Below are 26,716 nucleotides of genomic sequence, written 5' to 3'. Positions count from 1 at the left end.
CAAGGTATATGGAATAGTGATAAATGGTAAATGGTATATGGCAATGAAGGTCCAATGTAAAGTTCAGAAAGAAAAAACTCAATGCGGTGCAGTCCCAGAGAAATGGTTACCTCGTATATGTCACCCGGCAGATGGTGATATATGTATATAGTACCTCTCCGATTGGGCTGGTATGAATTTCGGCCAAGCGTCCCCGGCCAAAACAATCCTGCTTTGCCCAAATTGTTGCACAGCGGAGGGACGATATCTAGTAGACAGCCTGTCAGTAGTCACTCGTCACGGTGAGGAGATGGTATAAGCTTGCGGCTGGATGGAAGCAAAGTCCGGTAATGCTCACCAGTTGCAGTGGTGAGATGGACGGCAGCCTGTACGGTGACGAGCCGGTAGTAGGCTGAAATTGGAAACCAAGGAGGGTTTGCACGGCAGTGTAACACCCTGGACCTGGTGTGCTAGTTTGGAGGCGGAGTACTGACGCGTTTCGTCACGATCACGTGACTTTTTCAAAGGTATGATCCTGCCTCCACATTTACCAGTATTTAAAGCCTGAACTACTGATGACATACAGATGTCAGTGATTAACAATTAAGGCAACTGCCCCATGTAACACATTACATACACGTTCGCTCTAAAATAACACAGTTTAAAAAACACATTGTTATGGAAAACAATCGAAGCATAGGGCAGAATTGACCCGAATTGACCCGTGATCAGAAACAATTAATTGGCATTGAGACAATACTACCGACAGCGCGCGAAGGAGACAGATATAGAAAGTTATGCCTGAGGGAGAACTACTGGATCCACAAGTTGAGGACCCTAATGCCGGAGGGCCTTAATGAATGCATTGAATTCGATCTAGGATGAGAATAGTCAATATCTATTAACCAAAAAATCATGTTTTAGATGTTTTGGGTACCCAGTTTCTTTATGTTTTAAACCCTTTACACAATCTCTGTTAATGAATGTTATAGATGGGCACTATATTTTGACATTCTTCCTAAGTCTTTGTGAAATTTTAAGAGAACCCATAATGAATAGTCTTCTTGCAGCTATGTTGGATTGTAGTGAGGTCGGTGGCACGTCGGGTTGAGACACTATTTGGTGCCTCGGTTCGACGTGGGATACGAACTCATGGCAGTCACCAGTGCGCAGCCAATGGAGAATGTATTTTATTTTTTTCTCACGTTTATACACGTGCGACATAAGGACTTATTACGTTATGAGTTAATAAGAATATAGGTAACTCATGACCTTTACCCTGACGTTTGTTTTACTTTGACCACTCTTTGTGTCTCTCTTTCTTTTTTCCTATATTTATTTTATTTTAGTTATGGAGATAATATTTAATATCAAGTTCTACATGTACTTCCGAGTGTCTGTCAGCTTTCAAATACAGGTCTGAATCTCTTCCACACACAGCAGGGTCAGTGGCACACTGAGTTAGACCACTGAATAGCATCCCTCCACAGACCCCAGTTCGAATCGGTTCCGGTATGAATGGTCGACCATGTTATGGTCGACAGTCATTAGGTCGACCACTATTGGTCGACATTGACATGGTCGACGTGGACACATTGTCGACACATGAAAATGGTCGACACATGAAAGGTCGACATATGAAAAGGTCGACATGAGTTTTTTTACTTTTTTTGGTGTCGTTTTTTGCGTAAAGTGACTGGGAACCCCAATTAGTGCACCGCGTCCCCTCGCATGGCTCGCTTCGCTCGCCATGCTTCGGGCATGGTGCCTTCGCTCCGCTACCGCTTCGCTCGGCACACTTTACCGTTCCAATCGTAGTCCATGTGGATCGTAAAGTATGGAAAAGTTCCCCAAAAGAAAAAAAAGTTAAAAAACTCATGTCGACCTTTTCACGTGTCGACCTTTCATGTGTCGACCATTTTCATGTGTCGACCATGTGTCCATGTCGACCATGTCAATGTCGACCAATAGTGTCGACCTAATGACTGTCGACCATAACATGGTCGACCATGTGAATATAACTGGTTCGAATCCATGATGGTCAGATAGATGCAGTTCAATCATTTATTCATTTATTCTTTATCTTTTTATCTATTTTTACTCTCAATTTATTATTATTATTTTTTAAAATATGTTTATTTTATTCTATCCTATTTTATTAGATAATATATGTCCTTTGCTCAGAATTATAGTAGATCGTCAACATCAAATAAGTAAACTATGTTTAATTTTGAAATGTCATCACAGGTGACGGCTAATTAGCTCCTGCTTCTCATTGTAGTAATTGCCCATTAGTAAACCTTCTGCACAACATTGCAATCCCTATGCAGAGGGTTAATCTGTGGATTTACATTGTTTCTGTTCACGGGTCAATTCTGCCATATGCTTCGATTGTTTTCCATAACAATGTGTTTTTTAAACTGTGTTATTTTAGAGCGAACGTGTATGTAATGTGTTACATGGGGCAGTTGCCTTAATTGTTAATCACTGACATCTGTATGTCATCAGTAGTTCAGGCTTTAAATACTGGTAAATGTGAAGGCAGGATCATACCTTTGAAAAAGTCACGTGATCGTGACGAAACGCGTCAGGACTCCGCCTCCAAACTAGCACACCTGGTCCAAGGTGTTACACTGCCGTGCAAACCCTCCTTGGTTTCCAATTTCAGCCTACTACCGGCTCGTCACCGTACAGGCTGCCGTCCATCTCACCACTGCAACTGGTGAGCATTACCGGACTTTGCTTCCATCCAGCCGCAAGCTTATACCATCTCCTCACCGCGACGAGTGACTACTGACAGGCTGCCTACTAGATATCGTCCCTCCGCTGTGCAGCAATTTGGGCAAAGCAGGATTGTTTTGGCCGGGGACGCTCGGCCGAAATTCATACCAGCCCAATCGGAGAGGTACTATATACATATATCACCATCTGCCGGGTGACATATACGAGGTAACCATTTCTCTGGGACTGCACCGCATTGAGTTTTTTCTTTCTGAACTTTACATTGGACCTTCATTGCCATATACCATTTACCATTTATCACTATTCCATATACCTTGTAGACAGATACAGGTGTGCTCTTATTTTATGTTTGTTTTATTAACCACATGCCATTTTTAATAAATTTAATACCTTCATAGTACACGTTTGCTCTCTTTGTACTTAACTACTGACACACAGCGCAGCCTCTCTTGTTGTTTCAGTCTACTCTCTCCATTCTTCACATAGTGGTCAAGGCAAGCGCAGTGTCTCAGCAGTATTTTATTATTTATACCACCGTTAGGCGCTGCACTAAGAGTGTTTTTTTTATACTAGGAATGGAGTACCTATATTAAGGAATGAAGACCATCCTGTCACATACACTTCCCATTACTCTGCTTTAGAAAATAAGAACTATTAGGAGGTTCCAATTCTTAATTTAAGCATGGTCCACTGAATACAGTGACCTCCTACTATGATCCGTGTGCTGAAGACCAATGTCACGGCCTACTTGAAAAAGGAGACTGGCGTTCTAGGGCAGAGAGCTCAGTTCTCAGCTTGCCTTCTTATTGCTGAGACTCAACACCATGTTAGTTACAGAAAACAAATCCTACCCGACCTCAGTGACATGATAAGAAGACCATGGGATTAATATGGGCTGATGGCTCCTGATGTATGAGATATACCAGAGAGTGTAGGGAGGAGACTGATCAGATATCTGGGCTGGTAACACACAGTGACATGATGTGAGGGAGAGAGCAGGAGTATAATAGGGGCTGATGGCTCCTGATGTATGAGATACACCAGAGAGTGTGGGGGAGGAGACTGGTCAGGTCTCTGGGCTGGTAACACAGTGACATGATGTGAGGGAGAGAGCAGGAGTATAATAGGGGCTGATGGCTCCTGATGTATGAGATACACCAGAGAGTGTGGGGAGGAGACTGGTCAGTTCTCTGGGCAGGTAACACACAGTGACATGATGAGAGAGGGAGAGCAGGAGTATAATAGGGGTTGATGTCTCCTGATGTATGAGATACACCAGAGAGTGTGGGGAGGAGACTGGTCAGATCTCTGGGCTGGTAACACACAGTGACATGATGTGAGGGGAGAGCAGGAGTATAATAGGGGCTGATGTCTCCTGATGTATGAGATACACCAGAGTGTGGGGAGAAGACTGGTCAGATCTCTGGGCTGGTAACACACAGTGACATGATGTGAACGTGAGAGCAGGAGTATAATAGGGGCTGATGGCTCCTGATGTATGAGATACACCAGAGAGTGTGGGGAGGAGACTGGTCAGATCTCTGGGCTGGTAACACAGTGACATGATGTGAAGGGGAGAACAGGAGTATAATAGGGGTTGAAGGCTCCTGATGTATGAGATACACCAGAGAGTGTGGGGAGGAGACTGGTCAGATTTCTGGGCTGGTAACACAGTAACATGATGTGAAGGGGAGAGTTGGAGTATAATAGGGTCTGAAGTCTTCTGATGTATGAGATACACCATAGAGCAGTGTTTCCCAACATCGGTCCTATAGGCACACTAACAGTCCTGGTTTTAGTGATATCCAGGTTTGAACACAGGTGACTTAATTAGTACCTCAGTTATTTTGATTTAACCATCTGTACTGAAGCCTGGATATCACTAAAACCTGCACTGTTGGTGTGCCTTGAGGACCGTGGTTGGGAATGCCTGCCATAGAGTGTGGGGAGGAAACTGGTCAGATCTTTGGGCTGGTAACACACAGACATGATGTGAGGCGGAGAGTATAATAGGGGCTGATGGCTACTGATGTACAATATACCCCAGAGAGTGTGGGGAAGACACAGGTCAGATCTTTGGGCTGGTAACACACAGTAACACACGCAGGAGTATAATAGAGGTGATGGCTCCTGACTCCATACTGGGAAAAAACAAATTCCTCATTAGTTTGTACTGACAGAGGAGGCTGTAGGATAAGAGATTGCTGTAGTGACTGAGGAAGGAGAATATGTGACTCTTTTCTGTAATAAGTATTTATTACTCACCTGTGCTGATATCTGTAGGGATCTCCTCCTCCTTACACTGCTGATCACCTCTCACATACGGCTCTTCTTCTCCCTCTATATCTTCTGCCTTTATATCATTCACATACGTCTCTTCTTCTCCCTCTATATCTTCTGCCTTTATATCAGTCACATACATCTCTTCTTCTCCCTCTATAGCTTCTGCCTTTATATCAGTCACATACGTCTCTTCTTCTCCCTCTATATCTTCTGCGTTCATATCAGTCACATACGTCTCTTCTTCTGCCTTCATATCAGTCACGTACGTCTCTTCTCCTTCTATATCTATATCTTCTGCCTCTATATCAGTCACATACGTCTCTTCTTCTCCCTCTATATCTTCTGCTTTCTTATCAGTCACATACGTCTCTTCTTCTCCCTCTGTATCTTTGATTTTAATATTATTTAATTGGGCTTCACCCTATGTAAACAAGACAAATATAATGACACACAGCTCCTCTACACAAATATAGTGACAGTCACTTTGGTTTATTGGGGAGACCCTAGAGCCCACCTACCTGACCCTCCTGTGGGGTCCTGTGATTCTCCTCTGTACAATCCTGGGAATACAGAGGACGGGGACATCTCCCTCTATATCTTCTGCCTTTATATCAGTCACATACGTCTCTTCTTCTCCCTCTATATCTTCTGCCTTTATATCAGTCACATACGTCTCTTCTCCTCCCTCTATATCTTCTGCCTTTATATCAGTCACATACGTCTCTTCTTCTCCCTCTATATCTTCTGCCTTTATATCAGTCACATACGTCTCTTCTTCTCCCTCTATATCTTCTGCCTTTATATCAGTCACATACGTCTCTTCTTCTCCCCCTGTATCTTCTGTTTTAATATCAGACAGACGTTCTACCTAAAAAACAAACAAAAACACTATAATAACATTTGCATACAGTCAGATTAAAATGAGGTGGAACAGTATAATATCAGTGCATAATACACACACAGCTTTTCTACAGATCATATAGTGACAGTCACTTTAGTATATTGGTGAGACCCTAAATCCCACCTACCTGATCCTCCTGTGGGATCCTGTGATTCTCCTCTGTACAATCCTGGGAATACAGAGGACGGGGACATCTCTCTGGGGTATCTCTGTTACTGGGCCCATCTGTAGGAGACACACAGTGACTGAGTACAGTGTATATATGTGATTATTAGGTGATGTGTGTATATAGGGGCCCCCATACCTGCTCTCCCCTGTACAATACATGACAGTCTCCTCTTATCCAGAGATGTAAGGGGCCGGTGATTCTCCATCATCACGTCCTTGTACAGACCCCTGTGTTCCTCTATATACTCCCCCTCCTGCATGGAGACATAGACAGTGATATCCTGACACCTTAAAGGAACCTGACACACACAGTGATACAGTCATCACCCAGACACATCCCCTGGTGTTACTGTATAATGCCCCATTCCCAGCAGTCACCTCTCCAGTTATCACCCAGACACATCCCCTGGTGTTACTGTATAATGCCTCATTCCCAGCAGTCACCTCTCCAGTCATCACCCAGATACGTCCCCTGGTGTTACTGTATAATGTCCCATTCCCAGCAGCCACCTCTCCAGTCATCACCCAGACACGTCCCCTGGTGTTACTGTATAATGTCCCATTCCCAGCAGTCACTTCTCCAGTCATCACCCAGACACGTCCTCTGGTGTTACTGTATAATGCCCCATCATCAGCAGTCACCTCTCCAGTCATCACCCAGACACATCCCCTGGTGTTACTGTATAATATCCCATTCCCAGCAGTCATCTCTCCTGTCATCACCCAGACATCTCCCCCGGTGTTACTGTATAATGCCCCATTCCCAGCAGTCACCTCTCCAGTCATCACCCAGACACGTCCCCTGGTGTTACTGTATAATGCCCCATTCCCAGCAGTCACCTCTCCAGTCATCACCCAGACACATCCCCCGGTGTTACTGTATAATGTCCCATTCCCAGCAGTCACCTCTCCAGTCATCACCCAGACACATCCCCTGGTGTTACTGTACAATGCCCCATTCCCAGCAGTCACCTCTCCAGTCATCACCCAGACACATCCCCTTGTGTTACTGTATAATGTCCCACTCCCAGCAGTCACCACTCCAGTCATCAACCAGACATGTCCCCTGGTGTTACTGTATAATGCCCCATTCCCAGCAGTCACCTCTCCAGTCATCACCCAGACACGTCCCCCGGTGTTACTGTATAATGTCCCATTCCCAGCAGTCACCTCTCCAGTCAGCAGCTGAATGATCTTGTTGGTTAGCTCCAGGATCTTTTGGTCATTGGGTCTCTCATGTATTAGTGAGTCAGGTGGAGGCACTGGGATGGGGCTCTGGGTTCTACTCAGTCCTCCTGACACACGGGGATGGCTGTTGAGTATCTCACACTCATTGGATGTCTTCTTCACTACTGTGTAATCCTGAGTAATGGAGGAGACATCAAATATCAATATATACACTCCAAGACCCCCCCCTCACCTCCCCAGTCATGTCCTTTTGTTATTACTATAGCTATAAGTGACTTCACAGTGACGCTTCTAAATCATCTCACCTCCCCAGTCATGTCCCTGTATTATGACTATAGATATTAGTGACGTCACTGTAATGCTCTCGGATCCTCTAACCTTCTCAGTCATGTCCCTGTATTACTACTATAGATATGTGATGTCACATTGACGCTCCCAGATTCCCTCAGCTCCCCAGTCATGTCCCTGTATTAATACTATTGATATAAGTGATGTCACTGTGACCTCACAGATTCCCTCACCTCCCCAGTCATATCCCTGTATTATTACTATAGATAAAAGTGACATTACTGTGACGCTCCCAGATCCCCTCACCTCCCCAGTCACGTCTCTGTATTATTACTATAGATGTCAGTGACGTCACTGTGACGCTCCTAGATCACCTTACCTCCCCAGTCATGTCCTTGTATTATTACTATAGATATGTGACATCATTGCGCCTCTACCAGATCCCCTTACCTCCCCAGTCATGACCCTGCATTATTACTATAGATCTGTGACTTCACAGTGACGCTCCCAGATCCCCTCACCTCCCCAGTCATGTTCTCGTATTATTACAACAGATATTGTCACGATCCGGGTATCTGGACGCCATTACTTACCCTTCAGATGCCTCCTAAGGCGGGCTCAGCGTTCCAGGACCGGATTCCGCTGTTCCTGAGTTTCCACATGCAGAGTGTCAGAGTGGTGTTTTCATCAGCCGCGGCCTCCGCTGTGCCCGCGTGGTTAAATGTGCATCTATCAGCCTGGCGTCTCCTGTCTCCGGTGGCCGGCGCCGCCATTACTGTTTCCCAGACCACATGGATTACAAACCAAACTTCCCTCCAAGTGTCTGCATGGGCGCAGCCATCTTGGATTCTGTCATCTGATCATTTCCACCAATCTGCTGTCTGTATTGTTGATTTGCATAATTGCCTAGCCAACCCCTTCCTTGCTGCAGGTATAAGTAAGCTGTGCCTGAGCAAGGAAGACGTCAGTGCTTTGGTTGTCAAACCTAGTTCCTGTTTGTCTCTCTCCTGTGATTGTCTTCCAGGTTCCAGCTCCTGTCTCAAGACTTCCACCATAGAGACCCGCACCAGCATTCCACCTGCGGTGTAGCCTGACTCTCCAATCCATTGTGGATTCATCTGTTTCCAGCTACAACATTACCTGCTTCCAGCTCAGCTTCCAGCAGAGTACAGCTTCCCTTAAAGGGCCGGTGTCCTTTCTACACTTTACCACTCTCCACCGGTATTATTATTTCTCCGCTCTCAAGTTCTACATTTCAGTTCATATTTCATCGCTCCCAAGTTCATTTATTATTTAACTGGTTCCAGCCAGTATCCACTCCGTGCTAACAACAGTCTGGTTCCAGCCAGTATCCACAGCAGCTGTTTTACCTTCAGCAACCCAGCTTTTCCTGGAACACCAGCTGGCACAATCCTGGGTTATCTCCATTGCTACAGTCGGGCCTGGTAAGGACTTTCCATCTAGAAGATCATAAGAACTATCTCACACTACCAGTGCCCTGTGGCTCCTGCCATCCTGTAGTACTCAGGAACTGTATTTATTCTTTGCTGACTTTTACATTTTCTTTTACTGCTGCTGTGTTGCGGAGTTGTCATAATAAACATCATTGACTTTTATCCAAGTTGTCGTGGTCACGCCTTCGGGCAGTTATTATTCATGTTACTTACATGTCCAGGGGTCTGATACAACCTCCCAGGTTCCGGTACATCTCAGCCCCTACAACTGAGGCTGCCTCCCGTCAGCTCAGGCCCTCAGTTGTGACAGATATAAGTGATGTCACAGTGACAATCCCAGATCCCCTCAACTCCCCAGTCATGTCCCTGTATTATTACTATAGATGTGAGTCACAGTGACCCTCCCAGATCCCCTCACCTCCCCAGTCATGTCCCTGTATTATTACTATAGATATAAGTGATGTCACTGTGACACTCCCAGATCCCCTCACCCTCCCCAGTCATGTCCCTGTACTATTACTAAAAACAAGTGTTGTTACAGTTACGCTACCATATTCCCTCACCTCCCCATTAATGTCCCTGTATTATTACTATAGCTATAAGTGACTTCACAGTGACGCTTCTAAATCATCTCACCTCCCCAGTCATGTCCCTGTATTATTTCTATAGATATGAGTGACGTCACTATGAAGCTCCAAAATCCCTTCACCTCCCCAGTCATGTCCCTTTATTATGACTATAGATATTAGTGACGTCACTGTAATGCTCTCGGATCCCCTCACCTTCTCAGTCATGTCCCTGTATTACTACTATAGATAAAAGTAATGTCACTGTATAGCTCCCAGATCCCCTCACCTCTCCAGTCATGACCCTGTATTACTACTATAGATATAAGTGATGTCACTGTGACACTCCCAGATCCCCTCACCTCCCCAGTCACGTTTCTGAATTATTACTATAGATATAAGTGATGTCACTGTGACACTCACAGATTCCCTCACCTCCCCAGTCATATCCCTGTATTATTACTATAGATAAAAGTGACATTACTGTGACACTTCCAGATCCCCTCACCCCACCCAGTCACATCTCTGCATTATTGCTACAAATATAAGTGAGGTCATTGTGACGCTCCCAGATCTCCTCACCTCCCCAGTCATGTCCTAGTATTATTACTATAGATATGTGACTTCACAGTGACCCTTCCAGATCCCCTCACCTCCCCAGTCGTCTCTGTATTATTACAATAGATATAAGTGACATCACTGTGCCACTCCCAGATCACCTTACCTCCCCAGTCATGTCCTTGTATTATTACTATAGATATGTGACATCATTGCCCCTCTCCAAGATCCTCTCACCTCCCCAGTCATGTCCCTGTATTATTACTATAGATATGTGACTTCACAGTGACGCTCCCAGATCCCCTCACCTCCCCAGTCACGTTCTCGTATTATTACAATAGATATAAGTGATGTCACAGTGACAATCCCAGATCCCCTCAACTCCCCAGTCATGTCCCTGTATTATTACTATAGATGTGAGTCACTGTTACACTCCCAGATCCCCTCACCTCCCCAATCATGTCCCTGTATTATTACTAAAAATAAGTGATGTTACAGTTACACTACCATATTCCCTCACCTCCCCATTAATGTCCCTGTATTATTACTATAGATAAAAGTTAGGTCACTGTGACGCTCCCAGATTCCCTCACCTCCCAAGTCACGTCCCTCTATTATGATTACAGATATTAGTGATGTCACTGTGACGCTCCCAGATCCCACCACCCCAGTCATGTCCCAGTATAATTACTATATATAAAAGTGATGTCACTGTAGTGCTCCCAGAACCCCTCACCTCCCCAGTCATGTCCCTGTATTAGTACGATAGATGTGATGTCACGGTGACGCTCCCAGATCGCCTCACCTTCCCAGTCATGTCCCTGTATTATTACTTTAGATATAAGTGATGTCACTGTGACACTCCCAGATACCCTCCCCAGTCATGTGCCTGAATTATTACTATAGATAAAAGTGACATCACTGTGATTCTCCCAGATCCCCTCACCTCACTAGTCACGTCCCTGAATTATTACTATAAATATGCTATGTCAAAGTGACGCTCCCAGATCCCCTCACCTCCCCAGTAATGTCACTGTATTATTACTATAGATATAAGTTACATCACAGTGACGCTTCCAGATCCCCTCACCTCCCCAGTCATGTCCCTGTATCATCACTATAGACATATTTGACATCACAGTGACGCTTCCATATCCCCTCACCTCTCCAGTCATGTTTCTGTATTATTACTATAGATATAAGTTGTTACTATGACGCGCCCAGATTCCATCACCTCCCCAGTCACGTCCCTGTATTATTACTATAGATATATGTGATGTCACTGTGACACTCCCAGATCCCCTCACCTCCCCAGCCATGTCCCTGTATTATTACTATAGATATAAGTGATGTCACTGTGATGCTGTCAGATTACCTCCCCTCCCCAGTAATATACCTGTTATATTACTATAGATATAAGTGATGTCACAGTGAGGCTCCCAGATCCCCTCACCTCCCCAGTCAGGTCGCTGTGTTATTACTATAGATATGTGATGTTACTGTGACACTCCCAGATCCCCTTACCTCCCCAGTTATGTCCCTGTGTATTTCTATAGCTATATGTGACATCATTGTGACATTCCCAGATTCCCTCACCTCCCTATTCATGTGCCTGTATTATTACTACAGATATAAGTGATGTCAGTGTGACACACCCAGATCCACTCACCTCCCCAGTCATGTCCCTGTATTATTATTCTTATTATTCTTATTTTCTATTACGTCCTTGAGGATGTTGGGGACACCAAAAGAACCATGGGATATAGACGGATCCGCAGGAAATATGGGCACTTTAAGACTTTCAAAGGGGCGCGACCTGGCTCCTCCCTCTATATCCCTCCCCAGACTCAGTTTAGAAAATGTGCCCTGCGAGATGGAGGCACTCGGGGGAGCTCTTAGAGTTTCTCTGAAAAGACTTAATGTTAGGTTTTTTATTTTGGGGAGATCTGCTGGCTACAGACTCCCTGCTTCGTGGGAAAAAGGCGAGAGCAGTCTAGACCCACTTCTAATGAGTTTCAGGGCTCTGCTGCTGCTGACAGGATGCCTTCAGCTACTGAGGGGAGATGAAAGCCAGGCTCTCCTGGATGCTCCCTCCCAGAGCTTGCCGTCCCCCCTCTTCAAGCCAGAAGTCAGAAGACAGGTGAGTATGTGAGGAAAAGACATCTTCTCTTCAACAAAGACGGCATATAGAGGTATCGCGCAGCATGATTTGCTCAGTGCGCGCCAGGCTCCTGGACTGTACACACCGCTGGGGGGGGGGGGGTGCCCTGGGGAGGTAAAAAAATACGATTTTAAACCTACCAGTAAATCTTTTTCTTGCAGTCTGTAGGGGATGCTGGGGACTCCGTAAGGACCATGGGGATAGACGGGCTCCGCAGGAGACATGGGCACTTTAAGAAAGACTTTAGGTTAGAGAAACTGTGCCACGGACAGTACGAGGAAAGGATTTTTGTTAATCTAAGGGCAAGATTCATACCAGCCACACCAATCACACCGTATAACTTGTGTATATACTAACCAGTTAACAGTATGAAAACAACGTAGCATCAGTCCGAGACCGATTAAACTATAACATAACCCTTTAGTAAGCAAAACTATATACAAGTCTTGCAGAAGTAGTCCACACTTGGTACGGGCGCCCAGCATCCTCTATGGACTACGAGAAAAAGATTTACCGGTAGGTTTAAAATCTTATTATCTCTTACGTCCTAGAGGATGCTGGGGACTCCGTAAGGACCATGGGGATTATACCAAAGCTCCCAAACGGGCGGGAGAGTGCGGATGACTCTGCAGCACCGATTGAGCAAACAGGAGGTCCTCCTCAGCCATGGTATTAAACTTATAGAATTTTGCAAAGGTGTTTAAACCCGACCAAGTAGCAGCTCGGCACAGCTGTAATGCCGAGACCCCTCAGGCAGCCGCCCAAGAAGGGCCCACCTTCCTCGTGGAATGGGCCTTGACCGATTTCGGTAACGGCAATCCAGCCGTAGAATGAGCCTGCTGAATCGTGTTACAGATCCAGCGAGCAATAGTCTGCTTTGAAGCAGGAGCGCCAACCTTGTTGGCTGCATACAGGACACAGTGCTTCTGTTTTTCTGACTCTAGCCGTTATGGCCACATCAAGGGACTCGGAATCCTCCAAGTCACGTGTAGCCACAGGCACCACAATAAGTTGGTTCATATGAAAAGATAGGTAAAAATTGAGGACGGGTCCGCAATTCCGCTCTATCCATATGGAAAACCAGATAGGGGCTTTTATGAGACAAAGCCGCCAATTCTGACACTCGCCTAGCCGAAGCCAAGGCTAACAACATGACCACTTTCTAAGTGAGATATTTCAACTCCACCGTTTGAAGTGGTTCACAAAAGTCTGTACTTCTGGGAGAGAAGTGAATTCTTTCTGAAAGAAAATGGATAAGGCCGAAATCTGAACCTTAATGGAGCCTACTTTTAGGCCCAAATTCACTCCAGTTTGTAAGAAGTGAAGGAAACGGCCCAGATAGAATTCTTCCGTAGGAGCATTCCCAGCCTCACACCAAGAAACATACTTTCGCCATATACGGTGATAATGTTTAGCTGTCACGTCCTTCCTAGCTGAGGAGTGACCTCATCCGGAATACCTTTTTCCGCTAGGATCCGGCGTTCAACCGCCATGCCGTCAAACGCAGCCGTGGTAAGTCTTGGAACAGACAGGGCCCCTGTTGTAACAGGTCCTGCCTTAGAAGAAGAGGCCACGGATCTTCTGTGAGTATCTTCTGCAGATCCGGATACCAGGCCCTTCGCGGCCAATCTGGTACAATGAGAATTGTCTGTACTCCCCTTTTTTCCTTATTATTCTCAACCCTTGGGTAAGAGAGGAAGAGAAGGAAACACATAGACCGACTGGAACACCCACGGTGTCACTAGGGCGTCTACAGCTACTGCCTGAGGGTCTTTTGATCTGGCGCAATACCTCTGTAGCTTTTTGTTGAGGTGGGATGTCATCATGTCTATCTGGGGCAGTCCCCCCCTGACCTGCAATCTGTACGAAGACTTCCTGATGAAGTTCCCACTCTCCTGGATGCAGGTCGTTTCTGCTCAGGAAGTCTGCTTCCCAGTTGTCCACTCTCGGAATGAACACTGCCGACAGTGCGCTTACATGATTTTCCGCACAGATCCTGGTGGCTTCCGCCATTGCCACTCTGCTCCTTGTGCCGCCTTGACGGTTTACATGAGCCACTGCAATGATGTTATCTGACTGGATCAGAACTGGTTGCTCGCGAAGTAAGGTCTTCGTTTGATGTAGGGCATTGTATATGGCCCTCAGTTCCAGGATATTGATGTGAAGACAAGTCTCTTGACTTGACCAAAGACCTTGGAAGTTTCTTCCCTGTGTGACTGTTCCCCAACCTCGGAGGCTCGCGTCCGTGGTCATCAGGATCCAGTCCTGAATGCCGAACCTGCGGCCTTCTAGAAGGTGAGCACTCTGTTGCCTCCACAGGAGAGATACCCTGGCTCTGGGGGACAGAGTGATCAACTGATAAATTTTTAGATGTGACCCGGACCACTTGTCCAGTAGGTCCCATTGGAAAGTCCATATTGCATACTATTTGCCAATTGTGGCTGTAACTTTGCATCATCTTAGTCGACACTAGAGTCAGAATCCGTGTCGGCATCAGTGTCTACTATTTTGGATAGTGGGCGCTTTTGAGCCCCCGGAGGTCCCTGTGACATAGGGGAAAGGCAGGGTTTGACGCCTGTACATTCCCAAGACTCCGTGCAATAAATTTACATTAGCACTAAAACATTCCACATATCCAACCAGTCAGGTGTCGGCGTTGCCGACGGAGACACCACAGTCATTTACTCCACCTCCTCCCTATAAGAGCCTTCTACCTCAGACATGCCGACACACGCGTACCGAGACACCACACATTCAGGGAATCCTTTTATCTGAAGACAGTTCCCCCACAAGGCCCTTTGGAGAGACAGAGAGAGAGTATGCCAGCACACACCCAGCGCTAATGACCCAGGGAAAAACACACAATATGTTTACCCAGATAGCGCTCTAAATTTATTTTTGCGCCAAATTATGTGCCCCCCCCCTTCTTTAAAACCCTCTTTCACTGTGGATAAGCAGGGGAGAGTCCGGGGAGCTTCCTCTCAGCGCTGTGCTGTGGAGAAAATGGCGCTGGTGAGTGCTGAGGAAGAAGCCCCGCCCCTTCAGCGGCAGGATTCTGTCCCGCTAAAATATATAAAAAACTGGCGGGGGCTCTTTATATATACAGTGCCTAGCTGTATATGTCTACTTTTGCCAGAAAATGAGGTTATATTGCTGCCCAGAGCGCCACCCCCTGCTCCCTGCACCCTTACAGTGACTGCCGTGTGTGAGGTGTGTGGGAGCAATGGCGCATAGCTTTACTGCTGTGCGTTACCTCAGTGAAGATCTGAAGTCTTCTGCCGCCTCTGAAGTCTTCTTCTCATGCTCACCCGGCTTCTATCTTCCGACTCTGTGAGGAGGACGGAGGCGCGGCTCCGGGACGAACTCCAGGGTGAGACCTGTGTTCCGACTCCCTCTGGAGCTAATGGTGTCCAGTAGCCTAAGAAACAAAGCCTTGAAACTCACAGAAGTAGGTCTGTTTCTCTCTCCTCAGTCCCTCGATGCAGGGAGTCTGTTGCCAGCAGAGCTCCCTGAAAATAAAAAACCTAACAAATATACTTTCTCACAGGAAGCTCAGGAGAGCTCCCCTGTAATGCACCCAGTCTCCTCTGGGCACAGTATCAAACTGGGGTCTGGAGGAGGGGCACAGAGGAGCCAGTGCACACCCATACCTAAAGTCTTTCTTAAAGTGCCCATGTCTTCTGCGGAGCCCGTCTATCCCCATGGTCCTTACGGAGTCCCCAGCATCCTCTAGGACGTAAGAGAAATACCTCATAAATAAGGCTGGCAAATTTGTACAGTGCCCTGGCACTGCCCGCAAACCCCCTCCAGGATGAACATGTAAAAATAAGCGGGAAGAAGCGCGCCATGTTGGGGGCGGGGCTTCTTCCTCCAGGCTCACTCGACACCATTTCCTCCTCCAAGCAGCAGCGCTGGTCCTTCCTCACAGCAGACAAGTACCAGGGGCTATAAAAATGAGGGGGGCAGATTATTTCTATACAGATATATAGCGTTGCAGCTCTGTGACACTTGAGGGTGTTTTCAGAACTGCACTTTGGCGCTGTGGTGTGAGCTGGCTCCTTTCCTTTTGTTCCCTCACAGGCTTTTCTTTGGGTGCTGTTAGGGAGACAACATGTCTGAGGCCGAATTTTCCTCTCAGGGGGATAATTTATTGGAGACACCAAATGTTTTAGGGGTCCTGTCGGGACCGCCGACAGCTGATTGGTTAAATGCTTTAAATGCTAATGTTACACTGTTAAATCAAAAGTTTACTGAATCTGACTCTCAACTGCAGATTTGGAAGAGATCAGTAGATGACGCTTTATTACAAGGGTCACTGAAACGTAGTGTTGACCAATTAGATGACACAGATACCGACACTGACTCTGATACCGGTGCCGATTATGCTGATTCTAGATTAGATCCTAAATTGGCTAAAGTATTCAATATATGATTGTGGCTGTCAAAGACATATTACGTATTGATGAGGACCCCTTTACACCAGAAACGAGGGTCCTTATTTACAAAGAAAAGAGACGCTCGGTTTCTTTTCCTCCTTGTTTTGAACTAAATGACCTTTTTTATGGCATTTGGAATACACCTGATAAGAAATTTCTCATTCCTAATAGGACCAAGGTGGCGTACCCCTTTCCCGCAGCAGATAGGGATAAGTGGGAAACACCACCCACAGTAGACAAAGCCCTAGCACGCTTGTCAAAACAGGTAGCGATCCCTGCAGCTCAGTCGACGACTCTTAAGGAGCCGGCTGATCGTAAGCAGGAGGCTACTTTAAAAGCTATATTTACTACCACGGGGACGCAGCTTAGACCGCTTATTGCGTCAGCGTGGGTTAGTAGCGCCATTGAAAAATGGGCTGAAAGTTTATCTGCTGATTTGGATACATTGGATAGAGATAGCATCCTAGTGACGCTTGGTTACATCAGGGACGCGGCTGCGTACTTGAAAGAGGCTGCAAGAGATGCTGCCTCCTGGGGGTTAAGGCTAATGCTATGTCTACTGCGGCTAGGCGTGCGCTATGGACTAATCAATGGAATGCTAACGCGGATTCCAAGACAAACATGGAGTCCCTTCCCTTTAAGGGTGGGGAACTGTTTGGTGATGGCCTTACTGATTTAGTATCAGCGGCCACTGCAGGTAAGTCTACTTATTTACCTAATGCTCCTGCGCAACAGAAGAAACCACACTATCAAATGCAGTGCTTTCGGCCCAACAAATATAGAAAAGGCCGAGGTAACTTCTTCCTCGCTACCAGAGGTAGAGGAAGGGGCAAGAGAACTCCCGCTTCCTCGAGTTCACAGAAGTCCTCCTCGGCTTTCGCCAAATCAACAGCATGACGCCGGGTGGGGACACGTCTAAGGCTTTTCAGTCAGGTTTGGGTTCGCTCGGACCTGGACCTTTGGGTGTTACAAATTGTGACCCAAGGGTACAAACTGGAATTTCAAGACGTCCCCCCCCCCCCCCCCCGTCGTTTTTTCAAATCACCCTTACCAGTTTCGCTTCCAGACAGAGCTCTAGTCTGTGGAGCAATACAAAAGTTATGTCAAAATCAGGTTGTGATCCCGGTCCCCCGGGAGCAAAAAGGGGAAGGTTTTTATTCAAGCCTATTTGTAGTGCCAAAGCCGTATGGCTCGGTACGACCAATCTTCAACCTAAAATCTCTAGATTTTTTCCTGAAGAAATTCAAATTCAAGATGGAGTCTCTCCGAGCGGTGTTCTCCAGCCTGGAGGAGGGGGAATTCATGGTGTCGTTGGACATAAAGGATGCCTACCTTCATGTTCCCATGTATCCCCCTCATCAGAGTTATCTCAGGTGTGCAATCCAGGATACTTACTACCAATTTCAAACGTTGCCATTTGGCCTGTCCACGGCTCCGAGGATTTTCACAAAAGTCATGGTAGAAATTATGGTTCTCCTCAGAAAAAGATTACAATTATCCCGTACTTGGACGATCTCCTGATAATGGCGAGGGCCAAGGAAAAACTGGTACAGGACATTACACTGTCTCTGTCGCTTCTACAACAGCACGGCTGGCTCTTGAACCTGCCGAAATCACAATTAGTTCCAACAACTCGGTTGTCATTTTTGGATATGTTTCTGGACACGGTCCAGCTGAGAGTGTTCCTCTCTCTGGAGAAAGCACTGGAAATTCAGAGTTTGGTAAAACTCATTCTGAAACCACCAACAGTCTCCATTCATCAATGCATTCGGTTGCTAGGGAAAATGGTGGTGGCATACGAGGCCCTCCAATTTGGGAGGTTCCATGCCAGAGTATTTCAGTGGGACCTGTTAGACAAATCGTCTGGATCCCACCTCCATATGCACCGGAGGAGAGTTCTATCCCCCAACACCAGGATCTCACTCCTGTGCTGGCTCCACAGCTCTCACCTCTTAGAAGGACGCAGATTTGGGATCCAAGACTGGATCCTAGTGACCACGGATGCAAGTCTCTGAGGTTGGGGAGAAGTCACACAAGGGGTGACCTTCCAAGGAAGATGGTCAAGTCAGGAAACTCTTCTTCACATAAACGTGCTGGAGTTGAGGGCCATTTACAACGGCCTTCTACAAGCGAAGCATCTTCTTCGAAACTGGCAGAATTGAGAACTCAGCAACAATTTCTGCCAAAGGTGGTTTCCTCTTTTCATATTAACCAACTGGCACTTTGGCTGAGGAAAAGTCTCTGGATGTCGTAAGAGCTTTGAAAATTTACGTTGCCAGAACAGCTCCAGTTAGAAAAACAGAGTCTCTGTCTGTGCTATATGCTCCCAATAAACTTGGGTATCCTGCTTCCAAGCAGACTATTGCCCGCTGGATATGTCACACGATTCAGCAGGCTCATTCCACGGCAAGTTTGTTGTTACCTAAATCGGTAAAAGCCCATTCCACTAGAAAGGTGGGCTCGTCCTGGGTGGCTGCCCGGGGTGTCTCGGCATTACAACTTTGCCGAGCAGCTACTTGGTCGGGGTCAAACATGTTTGCTAAGTTTTACAAGTTTGATACCTTGGCCGATGAAGTCCTAAAGTTTGGTCAATCTGTGCTGCAGAGTTGTCCGCACTCTCCCGCCCGTTATAGAGCTTTGGTATGATCCCATGGTTCTTTTGGTGTCCCCAACATCCTCAAGGACGTAATAAAAAATGGGATTTTAATACCTACCGGTAAATCCTTTTCTATAAGTCTATAGAGGATGTTGGGCGCCCGTCCCAGTGCATACTGTATCTGCAGTTTAGTTCTGGTTACACACATACTGTGTTATGGTTTCTTCAGCTTGTTGCTGAATTTTGTTCATGTCCGTTGAAATGTGTTCAGTTGAATGCCATGTTATTCGGCATGTTTATGGCGTGAGCTGGTATGATGCTCACCTTGTTTTTTAAGTAATTTCCTCAAAATGTCCATTTCTCCGGGCACAGTTCCAAACTGAGTCTGGGGAGGGATATAGAGGGAGGACCCAGGTCACGCCCCTTTAAAAGTCTTAAAGTGCCCATGTCTCCTGCGGATCCGTCTATATCCCACGTTTCTTTTGGTGTCCCCAACATCCTCTATGGACTTATAGAAAAGGATTTACCGGTAGGTATTAAAATCCTGTTATTATAGATATAAGTGAAGTCACTGTGATGCTCCCAGATCCCCTCACCTCCCCAGTCATGTCCATGTATTATTACTATAGATATAAGTGATGTCACTGTGACACTCCCAGATACCCTCACCTCCCCAGTCATGTCCCTGAATTATTACTATAGATAAAAGTGATATCACTGTGACGCTCCCAGATCCCCCTCACCTCCCCAGTCATGTCCCTGAATTATTACTATAGATATATGTGACATCACAGTGACGCTTCCATATTCACTCACCTCCCCAGTCATGTCCCCTTATTATTATAGATATAAGTTAGGTTACTGTGACGCTCCCAGATTCCATCACTTCCCCAGTCACATCCCTGTATTATTACTATAGATATAAGTTAGATCACTGTGACGCTCCCAGATTCCCTGACCTCCCATGTCATGTCCCTCTATTATGACTCTAGATATTAGTGATGTCACTGTGACGCTCCCAGATCCCCTCACCTCCCCAGTCATGTCCCTGTATTATTACTAGAGATATATGTGATGTCACTGTGACACTTCCAGATCCCCTAACCTCCCCAGTCATGTCCCTGTATTATTGCTATAGATATAAGTGATGTCACTGTGATGCTCCCAGATTCCCTCACCTCCCCAGTAATATACCTGTATTATTACTATAGATATAAGTGATGTCACAGTGAGGCTGCCAAATCCCCTCATCTCCCAAGTCAGGTCCCTGTATTATTATTATAGATATAAGTGATGTTACTGTGACACTCCCAGATCCCTTCACCTCCCCATTCATGTCCCTGTATTAGTACGATAGATATGTGATGTCACTGTGACGCTCCCAGATCACCTCACCTCCCCAGTCATGTTCCTGCATTATTACTATAGATATAAGTGATGTCTCTGTGATGCTCCCAGATCCCCTCTCCTCCCCAGTCATGTCCCTGTATTATTACTATATATAAGTGACGTCACTGTGCCTCTCCTAGATCCCCTCACATCCCCAGTCATGTCCTTGTATTGCTATAGATATTAGTGATGTCACTGTAACACTCCCAGATCCCCTCACCTCTCCAGTCATATACGTATTATTAATATAGATATAAGTGATATCACAGTGATGCTCCCAGATCCTCTCACCTACACAGTCATGTCCCGGTATTATTACTAGAAATATAAGGTCACAGTGATGCTCCCAGATCCTCTCACCTCCCTAGTCATGTCCCTGTATTATTACTATAGATATAAGTGATGTAACTGCGACGCTCCCAGATACACTCACCTTCCCAGTCATGTCCCTGTATTATTGCTATAGATATAAGGTCACAGTGATGTTCCCAGGTCCTCTCACCTCCCCAGTCATGTCCCTGTATTATTACTATAGATATAAGTGATGTCCCTGTGACACTCCCAGATACCCTCACCTCCCCAGTCATGTCACTGTATTATTACAATAGATATAAGTGATGTCACTGTGACACTCCCAGATCCTCTCACCTCCCCAGTCATGTCCCTGTATTATTAATATAGATATAAGTGATGTAACTGTGACACTCCCAGATCCTCTCACCTCCCCAGTCATGTCCTTGTATTATTACTATAGATATAAGTAATGTCACTGTGACACTCCCAGATCCTCTCACCTCCCCAGTCATGTCCCTGTATTATTACTATAGATATGAGTTCACTGTGACGCTTCCAGATCCCCTCACCTCCCCAGTCATGTCCCTGTATTATTACTATAGATATAAGTAGTCACAGTGATGCTCCCAGTTCCCCTCACCTCCCCAGTCATGTCCCTGTATTATTACTATAGATATAAGGTCACTGTGACGCTCCCAGATCCACTCACCTCCCCAGTCAGCAGGTAGATGATCTCCAGGGTGATATTTATTATCCTCTCAGTCCTGTGACTCCTGTCCTTGTCCATCCTCGGTGAATCAGAGAGAATACAGAACGTGTGATGTGTAATAAAGACTCTGTTCCTCACAGCTGGAGTTCCTTGGAATAAACATAATACATAAAACATATTGCACATGTAACATAGTAAATGTGGAATAGAGCGGCCATTAAGTCTCCTATTCCCTCATAGCTATAGAGTCCTGGTCAGTGTCTCCGAGGTTCCTGTGACCCAGCCCCATAAGGCTGTACTGCATAGTGGGCCTGATCTAGATTGTAGCACTACTGTGGGTGCAGTCACAATGAGCTGATGTTCAGTACATTGTGAAGGGACAGGGTCTCCTGGAAAAGCGGCAGAAGCCAGGCAGGGGAAAGGTTGCAGAAGAAAGGCAGTGGAAAGGTGGCAGGAGACAGGCAAGGGAATGGCGGCCGGAGACAGGCAAGGGAATGGCGGCCGGAGACAGGCAAGGGAATGGCGGCAGGAGACAGGCAAGGGGTGGAAGGAATACATTGGGGATAAACCCCTGGTGTCCCCCAGCACACCGAGCTGTACCTGTACCAAGACATGAAATACTATATATATATACATATAATCGAAATCCAGAGGTCTTAGTTACATACAGTTTGCAAACGTATGATAAGCCACCAGGCCCCGACAAGGCTCTTCTGATGCTGGTGGTCCCTAATTCTAGGTCTGGGCCCAGGGTGCAGAACCCCACAAACCGGCAAAGGCCAGCTACCCCAGGGCAGCACAACGCGAGAAGGTAAAGTGTTAGTATGTGTTAATAAAAGGAAAACAAAATCTATATACAAAAATTAATATACTAGTGAGAGTGTAATTAAAAGACCAGAAGGATTAATAAATGTGTTACGGGGGTGCTAAATAAGATCTCGCAGTGTGCTACCCCAGAGCAGCCCAGCCCCACCAATCCAGGGGGAACCGCACCCCAGACCCAAACTGTATGTAACTAAGACCTCTGGATTTCTATTATATATATATATATAGTCTTTCATGTCTTGGTACAGGTACAGCTCGGTGTGCTGGGGGACACCAGGGGTTTATCCCCAATGTATTTCTAGCCAGACTACCCCCTCCCTTTCATGCACCTGAATTGTACTTCCTAATTGATTTGAGCAACTTACATTTTGTTCTGTTAGTATAAGGGGTGGCAGGAGACAGACAGGGAAAGGCGGCAGGAGACAGGCAGGGGAAAGGCGTCAGGAGACAGGCAGGGGAAAGGCGGCAGGAGACAGGCAGGGGAAAGGCGTCAGGAGACAGGCAGGGGAAAGGCGGCAGGAGCTAGGCAGGGGGAAGGCAGTAGGAGACAGGCAGGGGAAAGAGGCAGGAGACAGGCAGGGGGAAGGCGGCTGGAGACAGGCAGGGGGGTGGCAGGGTGGGGGTGGCAGTAAACTGGCATGAGGCTGTAGGGTAGGTGGTGGCAGGAGACATGCAGGGGAAAGGCGACAGGAGACAGAGAGGATAAAGGCTGCAGGAAACAGAGAGGGGAAAGGCGGCAGGAGACAGGCAGGGGAAAGGCGGCCGGAGACAGGCAGGGGAAAGGCGGCAGGAGACAGGCAGGGGAAAGGAGGCAGGAGACAGGCAGGGGAAAGGAGGCAGGAGACAGGAAGGGGAAAGGAGGCAGGAGACAGGCAGGGGAAAGGAGGCAGGATACAGACAGGGGAAAAGAGGCAGGGGAAAGGAGGCAGGAGACAGGCAGGGGAAAAGAGGCAGGAGACAGGCAGGGGGAAAGAGGCAGGAGACAGGCAGGGGAAAGGCGGCCGGAGACAGGCAGGGGAAAGGCGGCCGGAGACAGGCAGGGGAAAGGAGGCAGGAGACAGGAAGGGGAAAGGAGGCAGGAGACAGACAGGGGAAAAGAGGCAGGAGACAGGCAGGGGAAAAGAGGCAGGAGACAGGCAGGGGAAAAGAGGCAGGAGACAGGCAGGGGAAAGGCGGCAGGAGACAGGCAGGGGAAAGGCTGCAGGAGACAGGCACTGGAAAGGCGGCAGGAGACAGGCACTGGAAAGGCGGCAGGAGACAGGCAGGGGAAAGGCGGCAGGAGACAGGCAGGGGAAAGGTGACAGGAGACAGGCAGGGGAAACGCAGCAGGAGACAGGCAGGGGAAAGGCGGCAGGAGACAGACAGGGGAAAGGCGGCCAAAGACAGGCAGGGGTAAGGCGGCCAGAGACAGGCAGCCGGAGACAGGCAGCCAGAGACAGACAGGGAAAGGCGGCAGGAGACAGGCAGGGGAAAGGCGGTAGGAGACAGGCAGGGGAAGGCAGTAGGAGACAGCAGGGGAAAGGCAGCCGGAGACAGGCAGGGGAAAGGCAGCCGGAAACAGACAGGGGAAAGGCGGCAGGAGACAGGCAGGGGAAAGGCGGCAGGAGACAGGCAGGGGGAAGGCAGCCAGAGACAGGCAGGGGAAAGGCAGCTGGAGACAGACAGGGGGAAGGCGGCAGGAGACAGACAGGGGAAAGGCAGCAGGAGACAGGCAGGGGAAACGCGGCAGGAGACAGACAGGGTAGAAGCCGCATGAAGTAACATGAGATGGGGCTCGGACAGGGTCAGCAGCACCAGCCACGAGCGGGGTACAGTGCCAGCTGCCTGCAGGCTATAACCCGGCCCTCCCATACCAGAGGCTCCTGCCATGCTAGACCCGCAGCCCCCTGCCTCCTAGCCACACCCTCTGCAGCCTAGGAAGGATGAGCTGCTGGGAGCCCCCTGAGCCGGATGAGCGAGGAAGCCCCCTGGAGGAGTAAGTGCCGATCTCTGTGCCTGCTTCTAGATGCTGCCCTCCCCTACTTGCTGCATGGGTGCAGATGTTGGCAGCGCACAGAGCATGAAAACACAAGGTTTGTTGGCGCTGGGCAGGTCTGTGATGGAATACACCTTAGGATTAGCAGCCACCTGGAGAGGGGTAGCCGGCCTCCTCATACAGAGACAAATGTGGGGAATACCAGGTAAGCGCTCTATCCAATTGATGCAACCAAGAAAATAATGAAAACACTGTTTATTACACACAAGAAAATAAAAACAATATAAACAGTAATATAGACCAAAACATATACTAATGGGTGTTACCCTGAGGTGTATGATATATAAATGATGAGTATAAATAAATGTATCAGTCTCTTCTGATACTGGCATTATATTATACAATCCGGTGTCTCTACAGCAGATGACCGTCGTTATATGTGTGGCGCCCTCCTAGCGGGCATTTCACATGTTACACCATTATAGTGACGGGACTGCTGGGGGGGACGGCAATGAGGGGGCTCAGCCTGCAGCAGTCACACTGCCAGTGGTGTAGTAATGCTCTGCAGCAGTCACACTGCCAGTGGTGTAGTAATGCTCTGCAGCTGTCACACTGCCAGTGGTGTAGTAATGCTCTGCAGCTGTCACACTGCCAGTGGTGTAGTAATGCTCTGCAGCTGTCACACTGCCAGTGGTGTAGTAATGCTCTGCAGCTGTCACACTGCCAGTGGTGTAGTAATGCTCTGCAGCTGTCACACTGCCAGTGGTGTAGTAATGCTCTGCAGCTGTCACACTGCCAGTGGTGTAGTAATGCTCTGCAGATGTCACACTGCCAGTGGTGTAGTAATGCTCTGCAGCTGTCACACTGCCAGTGGTGTAGTAATGCTCTGCAGCTGACACACTGCCAGTGGTGTAGTAATGCTCTGCAGCTGTCACACTGCCAGTGGTGTAGTAATGCTCTGCAGCAGTCACACTGCCAGTGGTGTAGTAATGCTCTGCAGCTGTCACACTGCCAGTGGTGTAGTAATGCTCTGCAGCTGTCACACTGCCAGTGGTGTAGTAATGCTCTGCAGCTGTCACACTGCCAGTGGTGTAGTAATGCTCTGCAGCTGTCACACTGCCAGTGGTGTAGTAATGCTCTGCAGCTGTCACACTGCCAGTGGTGTAGTAATGCTCTGCAGCTGTCACACTGCCAGTGGTGTAGTAATGCTCTGCAGCTGACACACTGCCAGTGGTGTAGTAATGCTCTGCAGCTGTCACACTGCCAGTGGTGTAGTAATGCTCTGCAGCTGACACACTGCCAGTGGTGTAGTAATGCTCTGCAGCTGACATAATAATAATAATAATAATAATAATAATAATAATAATAATAATAATAATAATAATAACAACAGGACACCACAGGTTGCTCACCCTGTATAATAGTAACAGGACACCACAGGCTGCTTCCCCTGTATAATAATAATAATAATAATAATAATAATAAATACAGGACACCACAGGCTGCTTCCCCTGTATAATAATAATAATAATAAGAATAATAATAACAGGACACCACAGGCTGCTCCCCCTGTATAATAATAAAAATAATAATAACAGTACACCACAGGCTGCTCCCACTGTATATAAATAATAACAAGACACCACAGGCTGCTCCCCCTGTATAATAATAATAACAGGACACCACAGGCTGCTCCCCCTGTATAGTAAGACACCATTACCTGATCTCCACAGACACTGCGAAGTATGTAAGACACACTTCCTGTATGTGGAACGCACAGTCCGGAAATAAGGTGGAACGCACAGACCGGAAGTAAAGAGTGATTGGCACAAGCTGATTCCTAGTGACTGGTTCCTCCCCTCCTATACCCCCGCCCTCTGTAATGAATATTACCATTTATGTCCTCAGTGCAGGAGGCCGGCGGCCATTTTCTTGTAGACCAGTCCGGCAGCAGCAATAGTTTCCCTGGCCGTGTGACGTCAGGAGCGGCGGCCATATTCCCCTGGTAGATGCTAGAATCAAGTGGGCTAAGGCATATTCCCCTGGTCTGAGCTCCGCCTTCCTTCTATCATTCCCACAAGGCAGCAGGAGCAGAGAGCAGCCATTGCTGTGTCTGGCAGCAGGTAATGATATTGGCCCTCATTCCGAGTTGATCGGTCGCAAGGCGAATTTAGCAGAGTTACACACGCTAAGCCGCCGCCTAC

At 47.4% G+C, this 26,716-nt stretch overlaps 1 protein-coding gene across 1 annotated transcript; it reads right to left on the bottom strand.

The window, feature by feature from the left end:
• Window positions 1–5,855: 5,855 nt before the first annotated feature.
• On the bottom strand, window positions 5,856–26,302 carry LOC134983687 (oocyte zinc finger protein XlCOF29-like). Its single transcript, XM_063949346.1, has 5 exons — window positions 26,233–26,302; window positions 21,713–21,861; window positions 7,244–7,435; window positions 6,210–6,327; window positions 5,856–5,872 (listed from the first exon to the last, which is right to left on the bottom strand). The coding sequence occupies exons 2-5, from the start codon at window positions 21,788–21,790 to the stop codon at window positions 5,856–5,858; spliced, it is 405 nt and encodes a 134-aa protein (XP_063805416.1). The 5' UTR covers window positions 21,791–21,861; window positions 26,233–26,302.
• Window positions 26,303–26,716: the final 414 nt, after the last annotated feature.

This window comes from Pseudophryne corroboree (assembly GCF_028390025.1).
Source record: "Pseudophryne corroboree isolate aPseCor3 chromosome 3 unlocalized genomic scaffold, aPseCor3.hap2 SUPER_3_unloc_21, whole genome shotgun sequence".
In the NCBI taxonomy this organism is placed as follows: domain Eukaryota; kingdom Metazoa; phylum Chordata; class Amphibia; order Anura; family Myobatrachidae; genus Pseudophryne; species Pseudophryne corroboree.
This window is presented reverse-complemented; position numbering and strand designations above follow the sequence as displayed.